This window comes from Onychomys torridus, chromosome 4 (assembly GCF_903995425.1).
Source record: "Onychomys torridus chromosome 4, mOncTor1.1, whole genome shotgun sequence".
NCBI lineage: Eukaryota > Metazoa > Chordata > Mammalia > Rodentia > Cricetidae > Onychomys > Onychomys torridus.
In genome coordinates, this window is record NC_050446.1 from 140335625 (window position 1) to 140350744 (window position 15120).

Sequence of the window (15120 nt, forward strand, 5' to 3'; positions counted from 1 at the left end):
CCTGAGTCTATCAGGCCGGTAGGAAACATTTCCCTTAGAACACCGCTGACGGAAGTCACGGCGGAACAGAAGTTGCAAGCCTAGGCGCGCAGCGGAGGACGCCGGAGAGACCACACCAGCTGACAGCGCTTCCGGTTCGGACACGGGAACCTCGCAGTTGTAGGAGGTGAGAGACTTGAAATGGCCTTGCTCAGGTGACCCGCCGTGGAGCAGGCGGGGTCGCGGCGTCCAGGAAAAGCCGGGAGCACTAGGGGAAGGTGCTAGGTGTTCGGCGGCGTGCAGCCTTGCGAGAGACCCTGCGGACGTAGCTCAGTCCCGCTGCCTACTTCTGTACGTCCTTGGCCAAGTCACCGGGTCGTTCCGAGCCCTAGCGCCTCCCCTTGGGAAGCAGAAGTGAGGGGCGGCTCGGCCTTGCTGGGTGGCCGCCGGCGTTCTTGTGGGCGTGCGCGCGGAGCCCCCGCCACGCCCAGCACCAGTGTCTGCCCAATCACGTGCTTGGATGTGGCAGGTGGTCCCGCCCCTTTCCCCCTGCCATTGAGAACTCCGCCCTGCGCTGTGCGGTGCCAACCTTTAAGCTCCCGCCAGGTTCAAGCAAGAGGATCGCTACCGCATCCCAGCGCTCACCAAGAAGGCTCCCGGATCCCAGGCTTGCCCCGCTAGGCAGCAATCACAGTGACTCTTAAGGTCCATGCTGTGGAAAGAGGCGTGGGCTGTGGAGGAATGGTTGCTGAAGTCTTAGTATGCCTGTCTGGTTTTTTAACACCTCTTTAAAAGTGTGTGTGTGTGAGGGTGGGTACAGCGTGTGGTGATCAGAGTCATCCCTCCTTCCTCTTCTTTTCACTCACGGGCCTCTCACTGAGGTCTTCAGACTTGAGCCACAGGCACTTTTACCCACTGTGGTTTTAAAGTGTTTTTTTCTTTTTCTTTTCTTTTTTGTCTCTGTAGTCCAGGCTGACTTCAAACTCGGTTTAAAAGTGTGTGCCGCCAATGTCTGGCATCCGACTTTTTTTTTTTTTTTTTGGTTTTTCGAGACAGGGTTTCTCTGTGTAGCTCTGGCTGTCTTAGAACTCGCTCTGTAGCCCAGGCTGGCCTCGAGCTCACAGAGATCTGCCTGGCTCTGCCTCCCGAGTGCTGGGATTAAAGGTGTGCGCTACCACTGCCCAGTTTCCGGATGGGTTTTTAATGTGTGATTTTCATAACATCTGGCGAGTGGTTAAGTCCTGTTTGTACTTGAAAAAAAAAATAGATATGACATTTGTAGTCCAGAGGTGGAAATTTGACTTGCAAAAAGTCATCATGCAGCAATTCAAGGGCAGAAGTAGATGATTTTAAAGCTCACACCTGGGCTGATACGATGGTTCACATGTATGCGTGAAAATAAAAACGTAGTGAAAAAAATTTAAAGCTCACACTAAAAGTCTCTTCTCTGACACTTGAGAGTAGGCTAGTGTGTGGTCTCCCCCGACCCCCAGGGTTTCTCTGTATAACAGACCTGGCTGTCCTGGAACTCGCTCTGTAGACCAGACTGGTCTGAACTCACAGAGATCCTCCTGCCTCTGCTTCCTGAGCACTGGGATCAAAGACGTGTACTATCACACCCGTTTTTGTTTAATAATTACATTTTATTTAATTTTTGTTTGTGTGCTCATGAACATGAGTGCGTGCCATAGTGTGTGTGAAGAGATTAGAAGACACCTATGGAAATCAACTCTTTCTCTCCACTGTGTGTGGGTCAAGTCAGGGTTTGTGGCAGGTGGCTTTACCCATCTCTCCGCCCTACTTTAGTTATTTCTATCTGTAAATTATAGATAGTATGTGTTTTTAAACATTTTTTTTTTTTTTTTTGGTTGATTCAGGATTTCTCTGCATAGTTTTGGCTGTCCTGGACCTCACTCTGTAGACCAGGCTGGCCTTAAACTCACAGAGATTGACCTGCCTTTGGCTCTCAAATGGTGGGATTAAAGTCATGCACTACTATGCCCGGTGTGAGAGACCTTGCTAGGTTGTCCATGCAGGCCTACAACTCCTGGGCTCAAATGATCTTCCTGTCTTAGGCTCCCAAGTCACTGAGACTATAGGTTTACCATGCTTGGGTTAAGGTAAACTATCAGGAGTACCTTTGAACTGGATATGGTGGTCTATGCTGGTGATTCTAGTACTTGGGAGACTGAGGCAGGAGGAATGAGGAGAGTTTGAGGTCAGTCTGGACTATATAGCAAGATCTGAAAAACAACAACAACAACAACAACAACAAACAAAGCCTAGTTCCCCCACCTCCCACCCCTCAGGCTGGACTACATAGTGAGGTCCAGGCTAGCTCAAGATAATACTGAGATTATGTCTCAGCATGTCTTATGCTCCTCAGCCCAAGGCATACTCTCTTCTGCTTTGGTGAGGAGGAAGTGTCCAGAGCAGCACCTGTATAGAGTGTGTGGTAAATACTGGTGTGTCTCACTCTTTTGCAGATTTAGGACTGCAGGTGCCATGCAGCCTTTACAATGTGTCCTCCAAGCACAGAGATCTCTAAAGTGGGGGCCGCTGACCTCTGTGTCCTGGCTGCTGCTCAGGACCTGCAGGGCACAGAGCAGTGTCCCCACCACTTCATGTCTCAATCCAGAGGGTCAGAGCTCAGAAGGTGTTCAGAAGGATTTCAGCTCCAGGCTAGCCGCCGGACCAACTTTTCAGCATTTCTTAAGAAGTGCTTCAGCTCTTCAAGAGAAACCATCTTCTCCAGAAGTGGAGGACCCACCCCCCTATCTCACGGGGGATGAACTTCTAGGAAGGCAGAGAAAAGGTTAGTTTTACTTCTCTCTTCCCTTTGGCTTCCTTCCGTGCGCCATCGCAGCCTCTGGCTCCACTGCTTTAGCTCTTCTCTTAGGACACTGGCTTTGGGGAGTTAACAGTGTGGGTGGTTTGCTCAGTTATAGAATCATCAGACCCTGCTAAATAGCATTACTGTAGAGAGACTCAGAGGCTGGGCTGGGGGAGAGTCGTTTGGTCGAGTGATGGCCTGGCGTGATGAAGCTCTGAGCTCCATCCTCAGCTCCTCAAAAAGAAAACAGAACTCAAAGCCCTGCACAGGAATTGGAGTCCTCTCTTTGGTTGCGTTCGGAAACACTGTAATCTGTGTTCTAGTTACAATTTTTAAAATTCCATTTAAATTTCATCATTTGTGTGTGTGTGTGTGTGTGTGTGTGTGTGTGTGTGTGTGTGTGTGTGACATGTGGAGGTCAGGGGTCAACCGTGAGAGTTGGTATCTCCTTCCACATGTCATCAGGCTTGGTGGGTAGAATCCTTTATCCATCAAACCATCTTGCTCAACCCTGCCCTCTACTGTTTGAAGCTGGGTCTTGCTGTGTAGCCCAGGTTAGTCTGAAACTCACAATCCTCTTGCCTCAGCCTCCTAATTGCTGGAATTACTGATGTCTGCCACCACTTCTGGTTTAGAATTTTATTCTTGGGGCTGGCAGGATGACTCAGAAGTTGCTTGCCATCAGGTCTGATGACCTGAGTTTGGTCCCTGGAACCCACATGGTGGAAGAGGAGAATTGACTGCCACAAATTGACCTTTGACCTCCGAACTGGTGCCCTGGCATATGTGCCCCCCACCTTCCAAAATATATAAAAAAAAATGGCTAGGCCTGTGGTCACACCTTTTATCCCGGCACTTGGTAAGCAGAGACAGGAGGATCTCTGTGAGTGCAAGGCCAGCCTGGTCTACATAATGAATTCTAGGCCAGCCAGAGCTACAGAGTAAGACCCTGGCTTTTAAAAAAAAGCTAATGTTTTCTGTTTTGGACTCTTTTTTAATTTTAATTTTTAATTTTTTTTTAAGTTTGATTTATTTATTATATATACAAGTGTTCTGGCTGCATGTGTGCCTGCACACCAGAAGAGGGCATCAGATCCCATTATAGATGGTTGTGAGCCACCGTGTGGTTGCTGGCAATTGAACTCAGGACCTCTGGAAGAGCAGCCAGTGCCCTTAACCCCTGAGCCATCTCTCCAGCCCATTTCCTGTTTTGTTTTGCTTTTCTGAGAAAGAATCTATCTCTTTAGGCCAGGCCCACTGTGTAGCTCATGCTGGCTTCCAATTCCATGGCAGTCCTCCTGCCTTGGCCTCCCATGAGTTAGCTTTATGGGTATGAACCTGCTATGCCTGGCTTCCATTTGAAATAATAGCTACTGGGGGTAATGGGTAGTAACTAGAAATAAGATTTGAAAGGGCCTGCCACAGTGTGAAATTCATGTTTTCCAACTTGGTGTAAATTTGAACTTTTACTTCATAGTATGACCATGGCTGCTTTCATTTTTTTTTGTTTTTTGGTTTTTTGAGACAGGGTTTCTCTGTGTAGCTTTGGAGCCTGTCCTGGACTAGCTCTGTAGACCAGGCTGGCCTCGAACTCACAGAGATCCACTTGCCTCTGCCTCCCGAGTGCTGGGATTACAGGCGTGCGCCACCACCGCCCGGCTTGCCTTTGTTTTTATTCTGTGGTGTTTGTACCCTGTGGTCAGTGCTGCAGCTTTCAGAGGCTAGAGAACCTCTTTGTTAGAGGGGAGACTGTAATATGGGGACTTGAATTTAGTATTTCCTCAGATGGATGAAGATGATCGTTAGCCTTTCTTGTTGTTTCTGTAGCCCTATTTCCTCCTTTGTTTTTTTTTTTTTTTTTTTTTTTTTTTTTTTTTTGGTTTTTCAAGACAGGGTTTCTCTGTGTAACAGCCTTGCTGTCCCAGAACTCGCTCTGTAGACCAGATTAGCCTCAAACTCACAGAGATCCATCTGCCTCCGACTCCTGAGTGCTGGGATTAAAGGCCACCAATGCCCAGCTATTTCCTTCTTTCTTTTTTTTTGAGCTGAGGATCGAACCCAGGGCCTTGCACTTGCTAGGCAAACGCTCTACCACTGAGCTAAATCCCCAACCCTATTTCCTTATTTCTTAAGGAGCATATTTCCCCTGTATTTTTAAATAGCCTGCTTATAATAGTGTGTGTGTATATGATGTTGTATTTCCTTTGTTATGAAAGGCTATTATTAATTTGGGGGTACATCTGGCAGTTGGCGGTGTTTTAGGGTCCTTGTGGATAACAAGGACAACAGGGTACTTGGTGGATAACGAGCTGCCTCAGGTGTTTCTGAGGGCTTTGTTTGGGAAGGAGGCCCAAGACACATGGCCCTCTGCCTACTCAATCCACCTTTCATTGCAGTCTACCTGGAGACCTATGGCTGCCAGATGAATGTAAATGACACGGAGATAGCCTGGTCCATTTTACAGAAGAGCGGCTACCTGCGGACCAGCAACCTTCAAGAGGTGCTTGCATTCCCTGCTTCCCCTTTTCCTGGGCCTGGGCTACCTGCCTTGGTGCAGGTTCTTAGATGCAGTGAGTTTTAGGGAGAGAGTGTTGCTGCTGAGTTAGTTCTTTTGAGTGCTGTGTACCCTAGGACTGGCGTATACTGGTGTTCCAGCTGTTTCCAGCTTTCATGATGCTGTTCATCTTCAGGAAAGGGGTTATCAGACTTGGTGTGGTCACATGTGTCTGTAATCCCAGCCTCGGGAAGTGGAGGCAGGAGGATCTAGAATTTGAGGCCGTTTGACTATAGGGCATGATTGTGTCTCCAGAGCAGCCAAACCAAACCCAGCCAAACCAGAGCCGAACAAAGATACTTTGTGGAGAGTGCAGGTGAGACTTGAGGGGTTAGTAGATGATGGGTACAGAGCTTTCCCTGGGAAGTTCTGGAAGGAGATAGTGGTGATGGTTGTACAATAGTGCTCAAGTGTTCTCATTATATCACTATATCCTTAAAAATGGTTAAAACACCGCAATAATAGGAAAAAGCAGGTGGACTGTGTGGTAGTGATTCTGCAAGGCTAATTCAAAGATTGTAAGTTTCTTTTTCTTGTTCTCCCTTAGGCTGATGTGATCCTTCTTGTAACGTGTTCTATCAGGTACAAATTTGTTCTTTCCATAGGGAGTAAATATATTTGTCAATATAATCATGTCAAGGAGGCTTACTTATGGAGATGAGCCGATGACTCCAGGTCAGTGAGAGTTAAGAGTTTCTCAGTAATAGAGAGAGAATTGATACAACGGGCTGACATTTGCAGAGCATGTCTTGCGTGTTGGGTTCCATGTGTACAGTATACATGGATGTATTAGTTTAATTCTCACAGTAGCAATTCTGTGAGGTTGTTTCTCTTACCAAACCCATTTATCTGGGGCAACTTCTGCAGAAGTTGGGAGGATTGTGAGTTCTAGATCAGCCTGCACTACACAGTGAAATTGTCTAAAAAGTAAACAGTAGTCACAAAAATGCCCAAACCAAGCTCTATACATTATATAGAATTTTAAAACCCACAGTGCTGAGCTCCCAAATTTCCTAAAGTTTTCTGGCTATTAATGGCATATTCTTATAATATATACATCTGATTTGAGGTAGTGGTTGGGAAACAGAATTCTGAGAGGATATAAGTGACATCTTCAGAGCTTGCCAGGAAGTACTTGACCACAGGAAGTTGATCAAAGGTGGTAGAGTGGAGAGATGGCTCAGCAGTTAAGAGCACTGGCCGCTCTTCTATAGGACATGGGCTCAATCCCTAGCAAGCACATGGCAGCTCACAACTCTCTGTAGTTCCAGTTCCATGGGATCTGATCCCTCTACAGGTAGTAGGCACATGGGTGGTGGTGCACATATATGTAGACAAAACGCCCATACACATAACAGGTTTTAAAAATGAATTTTTAAAAAAAGTGAACACATCCTCTTTTTGTTGTTTGTTGTTGAAGACATGTTAGTGTTACTATTTCCACAGCTGCCTTTAACGTTAACTCTTTGATTTGACACATTGTTTTATGGGACCTCTGTGGAATGATCCTGAGTTGGTTGTTATGAGAGATTCAGAAATGAACCTTCTTCCATAAAGCTAGACTTCAAAGAGCTTGGTCTCGTATAGGGACTATGACAGGTGTATAAGTGTCCCACTAACACCTGATGGAAATGTTAACTAAACATCATATAAGCTGGGGTGGTGGTTTATGCCTGTAATCCCACTACTTGGGTGGTCAAAAAGACGGGTTGCTGTGAGTTTGAGGACAGCTTAGGCTATATAATGTGTTTTAGGTTAGCCTGGGCTACAGAATGTATGAAACAACAAAAACAAATTTCCAGGTTTAGGAGAAGTAGAGTTAAGGTGGAGGATATTTGAAGGAAAGAGAGTCACAGAAGAGTCGGGGAAGGGTTTGTGAAGGATGTAGTTTCTGAGTTTGGTTTAAAGGCTAGTCTGGATTTTGAGATGTGTAGGGAGGATATAGAGAATGATAGCAAGTGTTGCTTTTCCAGTTTGCCTCTATGTGCCTTCCCTGAGTTAAGGACTCAGATGGCTTTCATTTTCTTCCCATTGACCTGCTCTCCTGTCTTGCTCAATTTTGCTTCCTTGGATCTTTGCAGGGAGAAGGCTGAGCAGACCATCTGGAACCGTTTACATCAGCTGAAAGCCCTGAAGACAAAGAGACCACGCACCCGGGTACCTCTGAGGATTGGGATTCTAGGTATACATTCATTTTTCCATTTTGAGACTTGGGATCCTAGAGTTTTTCCTTTGGAGCACTGGTTCTCAACCTTCCTAATGGTGCGACCCTTCAATACAGTTCCTCATGTTGTGCTGACCCCCAACCATAAAGTGATTTTGTTGCTACTTCATGACTGTCATTTTGCTACTATTGTTAATCATAATGTAAATCTCTGATATGTGACCCCAGGTTGAGAACCGCTGCTTTAGAGGCCTATCCCAGGGTGTAAATTCGCCATATCCACCCCGTGCATCTCTTATACTCGCTGTTAGGGACTGCGAGATTAAATGAGAGGAAGCTCCTAAAAGAGCTTTAATAGCACTTAAAAATCATAGGTACCCTGATGGTGGTGGCGCGCGCCTTTGGTCCCAGCACCTGGATGGCAGAGGCAGCTGGATTCTGTGAGTTCGTGGCTAGTCTGGTCTACAAAGTGAGTTCCAGAACAGCTAGGACCATTATACAGAGAAACCCTGTCTCAAAAAAACTAAAACCAAAACCAACCATCTAACCAACAAAAAACTCAAAAGAATAGGATAATGGTATTCCTGCTATGAGGCATTTAACCACTTGCATTTAGCTGGGTGGTAGTAGTACATGCCTTTAATTTCAGCACTCAGGAGGCAAAGGCAGGCAAATCTCTGTGAGTTAGAGGCCAGCCTGGTCTACAGAGTGAGTTCTAGAACATCCAGAACTGTTACACAGAGAAACTGTCTTGAAAAACAAAGAAACAAACAAACAAAAATAAATAAATAAAAAAGAAAAAAAAAAAGGAGAGAAAGAAACAATAGATGCTCAGTTAGTCATGTGTTCTTTCTAGAGCCTGATGCAGTTCATGTAGTACAGTGATAGATACAGGACTAGCATTTGGAGTCTGGAGGGCAACATGAGTTTCCAGTGTAGTCATCTGCCATGTGGACTACTGAAGAATGCCCAAGTGAAAATCCAGGTCTGCCCTGACCAGTATGGTAGTTATCAGTCACATCTAAAATAAAATTTCAAAATCCCACTTCTTCCTTGCATCAGACATAGTTCAGCTTTTCAGTAGCCACAGCTGACTAGGGACCACAGCTGACACAGCACCTCCAATCGTTTCTGTCCAACACATCCCTTCACCTTGTTAGAAACTCTGTTGGACAGTTCTGGTCTAGGTGGCCAGGAAACATTTCAAAAATAAATGCTTGGGGTGTGGGGGCTGGCCAGGTGGCTCAGCAGGGAGAACGCTCGCCATCTGGTCTCCTGACCTGACTTTGATTCTGGGACACACATGTAGGAGAGAAGTGACGACCCCACTGTGTCCTCTGACCACCACATGTGTACTATAGCATGTGCATACCATGTAAAAAACATTCTGATCCAAAGAGAAATCTCTGCATCCTTTCTGTCTCAGAATTTGGCTAATATATTTAACTTTATGCATAGTGGACTGTGTCCATTGTAGTATAGTTAACTTAATCACTCTTGATGTGTCAGCACACAGCTAGTGTATCCAATTATACTGATTAATATAGAAAGATGCTAGAGGAGTTTTATTCCTTTTCACTTCATTATAGTTGCCCTTGGGTATAAATCCTTTAGGAATTTTATAAACCCCAAGGAAAAAACTTAAAACAATCATGGTATATATCAGTTTGCCATTTTTATAGTATACAGAGGCAACTATTACTGCTGTAAGTGTTACTGCTCTGAGGGCAAAGGGATACTGGCAGTCGGGAGCCACACAAAGTCACACTGTACAACCAGTCTCACACAAGAGATTGATTGGAAGAGATGCAGGAGAGTGGCTGCTTATACTTTGGGAAGCAGCAAAGAGCTGAGCAGGAGGCAGGCTTTATAGAGTTGGTGGAGCTTTCCAGGGTGGCCAGGGTGGGATTTTGTGGCCTGATCTTGGGGTAAGCCAAGGGATTGGTGGGATTTTGTGGCCTGATTTTGTATTTTGTATTTTTTTTTTCTTTTTTATGTCCTATAGAGTGGAGCTTGGCCACTTGTGTAGAGGGGCTAGAAACAGCCATAATGGCTGTTAGAGTAGTCTAGGGGCAGGGCCTGGCCACTTGTGCCTCAAGGGACTTACAATTACCATCCACCTCCATAAGCAGTAACTTAACATTTCACCTTCCCTCTGGCTACTGGCGTTCATCATTCTATTTTCTGTTTTTGGATATATTAGGTGCTTCCTGGAAATGGATTTATAATACTTGTCTTTGTATCCTTGGCTGTGTCACTTTGCACACCATCTTTAAGATTCTTATGCTGTATGTTACAGTGTGTGTCACCATTTCCTTTCCTTGATCTGTGAATGGGGTAGTGGTGCTAGAATTTAAACCCAGGGTTTCACATGCTAGGAAAGTGCTCTGCCACTGAGGTATACCTCCAGTCTCAATCTCTTTCCTTTTAAAGCTTGAGTAATATGCCATTGTATATTTATGCTACATTTTTATATCCGTTTATTGGGTTGTTTTGGTTGACTCATTTAGGTTGTTTCCACCTTCTCTGTTTTGTGTGAGACGTGGTCTTGCTATGTAGGTCTGGCTGGTGTGGTATTTGATATGTGACTTTGAGATGGTTTCAGAGGCATTGCCATACTCCTGCTTTAGTTCCCCCAAGCTGGTTTAGTACCACTTTGTCTGTCTGTGAACATTTTTTTAACATTTTTAAAAAAATTGTAATATATTTGCCTTGTGTGGGTGACAGCATGCTAATGGAGGTCAGAAGACAACTTATGGAAAAGTTGATTCTCTCCTTCTATCATGTGGGTCCCAGGATGAAACTCAGGTGGCAGGCTCATTTGCAAGCACCTTTACATGCTGAGCAGTCTGTGTCATGGCCCTGGCTGTGAGTAATCTTTAATTGTTTTCACAGGGAGTGTCCTGTTTCGTTTTTGTTACTGTGGTGAAGCACTCTGATCAAAAGGGGAGGAAAGGGTTTACTTGGCTTTACAGTTCCAGCTTCCAGTTTATCATTGAGGGGAAGTCAAGAGGGCAGGAGGAAGGCAGGAGGGCAGGAAGTAAAGCAGCTAGTCACGTGACATCCACAGTCAAGGTGGAGAGAGAATGTACACATCATTTCTTTTCTTTTCTTTCTTTTTTTTCTTTTTTGAGACAGGGTTTCTCTGTGTAGCTCTGACTTTCCTGGATCTCGCTCTGTAGACCAGGCTGGCCTCGAACTCACAGAGATCCTTCTGCCTCTGCCTCCAGAGTGCTGGGACTAAAGCCGTGCGGCTACCCATCATGGTTTGTTGGCTTGCTTCTGCTCAGCTGGCTAGCTTCATTTCACTTATATACAGTTTAGGGCTTGGCCATGAATGACGATGCCACGTCTAGGGTGGGAGGCCCTCCCACTTCCTTTAACAATCAAGGCAATCCTCACAGACATGCCCACAGACCAGCCTGATCTAGACAGTTCTCAATTAAGACTCTCGTCCCAGGTGAGCTTAGGTTGGGTCAGTATGACAGCTTACACTATGGGGCAAGGGTGGAGAGATGCTCAGTGGTAAGAGCATATGTTGCTCTTCTAGAGGACCTGAGTTGGTTCCCATGTCTGAGTCACCTGAAACTCGAGTTCTCTGAGGTATCCAGTGCCCTCTTCTCAGGCACCTGTACTCATGTGCATTCCTGCCTCAATAATATTATAAATATTATAAAATTGTAAATATTTTTTTAAATCTTAAAAAAACAAACTATGGGGCTGGAGAGATGTATCAGCAGTTAAGAGCATATATTGTTCTTTCAGAGGATCCAAGTTTGGTTTCCAGCATTTGTGTTGGGCAACTCATAACTGCCTATAATTGCAGATCCAGGGGTTCCAACACCCTTTACTGAATTCCACAGCCTCCTGCACTCTTGTGCACATACTCATATACAAGCACACATTCACATAAACAAAAATTATATATAAAGAAAAAGGTTTAAAGAAACCCTAAACAAGCCAGGCGGTGGTGGCAGCGCATGCCTTTAATCCCATCACTTGGAAGGCAGAGCCAGGTGGATCTCTGTGAGTTCGAGGCCAGCCTGAGGTGCAGAGTGAGTTCCAGGACAGGCACCAAAGCTACACAGAGAAACCCTGTCTCGAAAAAACAAACAAACAAGCAAACAAACAAACAGCCAGAAACCCCAACCAACTCACCACTCCAAAGAGTTTGTAAAAGGTATGCTTTAAAGTTTTATAGCCTTAATAAAATGATGGTTTGGGAGTATCAATTTTATCAGCATAATTATTTGTATCACTTCTCATGGGTTTGGCAAGTATTGTGGGCTGAAAGAGAAAAAATGGGTAAGTGTAGGTAAGTGTAGTTGTAAACTTATAAATAGGATTCTGATGTAAAATATCTTTTATCTTAGCGGTAACTTAACTGTAGAAGAGGTAGTTCATGTTTGAGAGGCTTTTGAGGGGCAGGGAATGTGGGGAGCTCTGACTTCCATCTCCAGCAATGGTGGAAAGAATGGGGAAAGGCTTTTGGATACCTCCCCGCACCCCCAGGCATTTAACTGAGTTGCTCTGAGTATTTCTGTTGTTTTCTTGTATTTGAAGATGTGGGTTCAGTGCTACGGGTCCAGTTTGAAGGATAATACTAAACTCTCAGAGAAGTTTTCTGTGCCCTGGTCTCCAGTACAAGTTATAAATCATATGCACTGAGCAAAGCCAGGAAACCAGATGAACTGCGGAAGAGGTACTAGTTCCTTTTACTTCCTAGGCTGCATGGCTGAGAGACTGAAGGGAGAGATCCTCAACAGGGAGAAAATGGTGGATCTCCTGGCTGGTCCAGATGCCTATCGAGATCTTCCCCAGCTGCTGGCTGTTGTGGAGTCAGGCCAGCAGGCAGCAAATGTTCTTCTCTCTCTGGATGAGACCTATGCGGATATCATGCCAGTCCAGACAAGCCCCAGTGCCACTTCTGCCTTTGTGTGAGTCGTTATGTGAGACCTGGGGTGAGCTTCTCCCGTCTCTCTCACTGTAGAAATTGCATGTTTAATCTTATTATGTTGAACATAAGGGGAAGGAATGCATTTGAACAGTTATGGTACACCATACAGAAACCAACATGTGATATAGTAAGACTCCCTCACACCCATCATCCCTGCTCTCTCAGGCCGTTTCTCAGAGGTTTGCATGTCAATCATTCTTATTTAACTCTTCTAGAACTGTCCCTTGAATATGCAGTCATATACTCATATGGATACGTTCCGTACCCTCCTTTTAAAATATAAATATTATTGTTCTGTGTTTATTTTCCCTTAAGGAAATAACTTGGGCTTTCTTGATAGAAAAACTTTTTTTTTTTTTTTTTTTTTTTTTAGCAGGAGGCAGGAACATTACCTGCTGTGAGTTCAAGGACAGTCTGGGCTCCACAGCATGTACTAGGCAGTTAATTCAGCACTCCATTGAGAGACAGTCAGAAAACCCAAGCTGGAGTCAGATTTGTATCTATAAAGACAACACATGGGAGATGGAGGCAGGAGCATCAGGAGTTTAAGATCCTCATCCAGGTTTTTTGCTACATGCAAGTTTAAGTCTAGTCTGACCCACAGAAGACCTTGTCTCAAAGAAAAAGATCGTATGAGAAATGCAGACTAGATTTTAAATTCAGGGTCTCTTTTATATCATAGATAGACATAGTTTGTTTCCAATCGCTACATAAAAGTTCCAACTAATATACCTGTAAAAACAGTAGAGACTCCACAGTGCTGAGTCTGACCTCTTTCCTCACCACTGTGCTTCCTCACCAACATGCCTACCAGTTATTGTCTGCTTCATATTCTGTGATTATGTACATACAGATCTCACGTTAGTTCAGTGTGAGCTTAGAGGCAGGAGGATCCAGAGCCAAAGAAAAATCCCAAGAGAGCTGCAGAGCTTAAGACATGCTAAGACAGACCACTGTTCCTCTGTTAGCTCTGGTACCTCCTTCCCTAGGTCCATCATGCGGGGCTGTGACAACATGTGTAGTTACTGCATCGTCCCTTTCACTCGTGGTCGGGAGAGGAGTCGGCCAGTGGCCTCCATTCTAGAGGAAGTGAGGAAGCTTTCTGAGCAGGTAAGGTTATCCAGTTTTCTTTGAATGAGCATGTTTTGGACAGGCTGAGGACAGCCTTTCTAATTTTGTAGACTCTGGTATCTCTTTTGCTTCTTTCCTATCCACAGATAGTTTCATCACTGGTAGCTTGTAAAATCTTTATTTTCCCCTGCTGAAATACTAAAATTGTCCCCTCCTCCCCATTTTAAACTCTCTTACGGTACAAAACTCCTTTAGGATAGATACATTCTGTTTAAGAGATTGAAATGGTAACAAAAACCTGCCTTTACTTCCTGAATGTTGGGATTACAGGCCTGCATACTCTTTACTTAAGGTTTTATTCTGTTGTTCAATCTTTAGGTAAGATACTCCAGTGTGGCTTGGTGGTAGTGGTGCACACCTTTGATCCCAGCACTTGGGAGGCAGAGGCAGGCAGATCTCTGTGAGTTCGAGGCCAGCCTGGGCTACCAAGTGAGTTCCAGGACAGGCTCCAAAGCTACACAGAGAAACCCTGTCTTGAGAGAGAAAAAAAAAAAAAAAGATACTCTATAGTGAAGTTATCAGATCAAAGATAGTTTTTACATGGCTCTTTTAATTTTTAATTAGTGGTTTGACATGATGCTGTTCAAGAAGTTTTAAACTTGTTTTCAACATGTTTTTCTTGTTTTTAGGGGCTAAAAGAAGTGACTCTTCTTGGTCAGAATGTTAATAGTTTTCGGGACAATTCAGAGGTCCAGTTCAATAATGCAGTGTCTACCAACCTTAGCCGTGGCTTTACTACCAACTATAAAACCAAACAAGGGGGGCTTCGTTTTTCTCATCTTCTGGATCAGGTTTCAAGAATAGACCCTGAAATGAGGATTCGTTTCACCTCTCCCCATCCCAAGGATTTTCCTGATGAGGTGAGTATTGATGATATTTAGTGTTATGACAAACTTTTATTAGCATCCATTATTAGCATATCATTTCCTGGACGAAGTAGTATACAGCAGAAACCTTGAATCCTGCTTTGGGGATTCTGTGTTACATTGCAATATCTCCTTGCAGAATTACTGGCCTGCCGGGTGGTGGTGGCGCACGCCTTTAATCCCAGCACTCGGGAGGCAGAGGCAGGTGGATCTCTGTGAGTTCGAGGCCAGCCTGATCTACAGAGTGAGTTCCAGGATAGCCAAAGCTATTATACATAGAAACCCTGTTTCAAAAAATTGAAAAGGAAAAAAAAAAAAAAAAGAAAAAAGAAAAAAAGGAACTACTGGCCTTTTGGCAAGACTTAAAATCCCCTAAGGTCAGGAAGGCGAAAGGATGGCTTTGCAGTGGGAACTTGGGACCACTTGTGTAGTGAGAAGTCTGTCAAGGTGGCCATCTGCATGAAGGTGATGGTGATGGTGGAGATACAGTGAGAACAGCCAGGGAGGCCATGTGATGTCGTGGGAAAGTACCTGAGATACACTTGGGCTCAAATTCCTTGCCCAGTGTGTGATGCATGTTTATAATCTTAGCTTTGGGAGGTTAATACAGGTGGGCTGTGAGTTCCAGGCCAGCTT

General features: G+C 44.8%; 1 protein-coding gene across 3 annotated transcripts in view; it reads left to right on the forward strand.

Moving 5' to 3' along the window:
- The window catches only part of Cdk5rap1 (CDK5 regulatory subunit associated protein 1), a 35565-nt gene continuing 20445 nt past the window's right edge, over positions 1-15120 (forward strand). Inside the window, exons 1-8 of one of the 3 annotated variants that reach the window (XM_036185257.1) lie at positions 1-166; positions 2466-2794; positions 5209-5312; positions 5914-5948; positions 7448-7548; positions 12257-12467; positions 13477-13597; positions 14248-14478. In XM_036185257.1, the coding sequence (XP_036041150.1) occupies positions 2485-2794; positions 5209-5312; positions 5914-5948; positions 7448-7548; positions 12257-12467; positions 13477-13597; positions 14248-14478 (1113 nt within the window). In that variant the 5' untranslated portion in view covers positions 1-166; positions 2466-2484. The other 2 variants (XM_036185258.1, XM_036185259.1) reach the window with 2 other exon arrangements.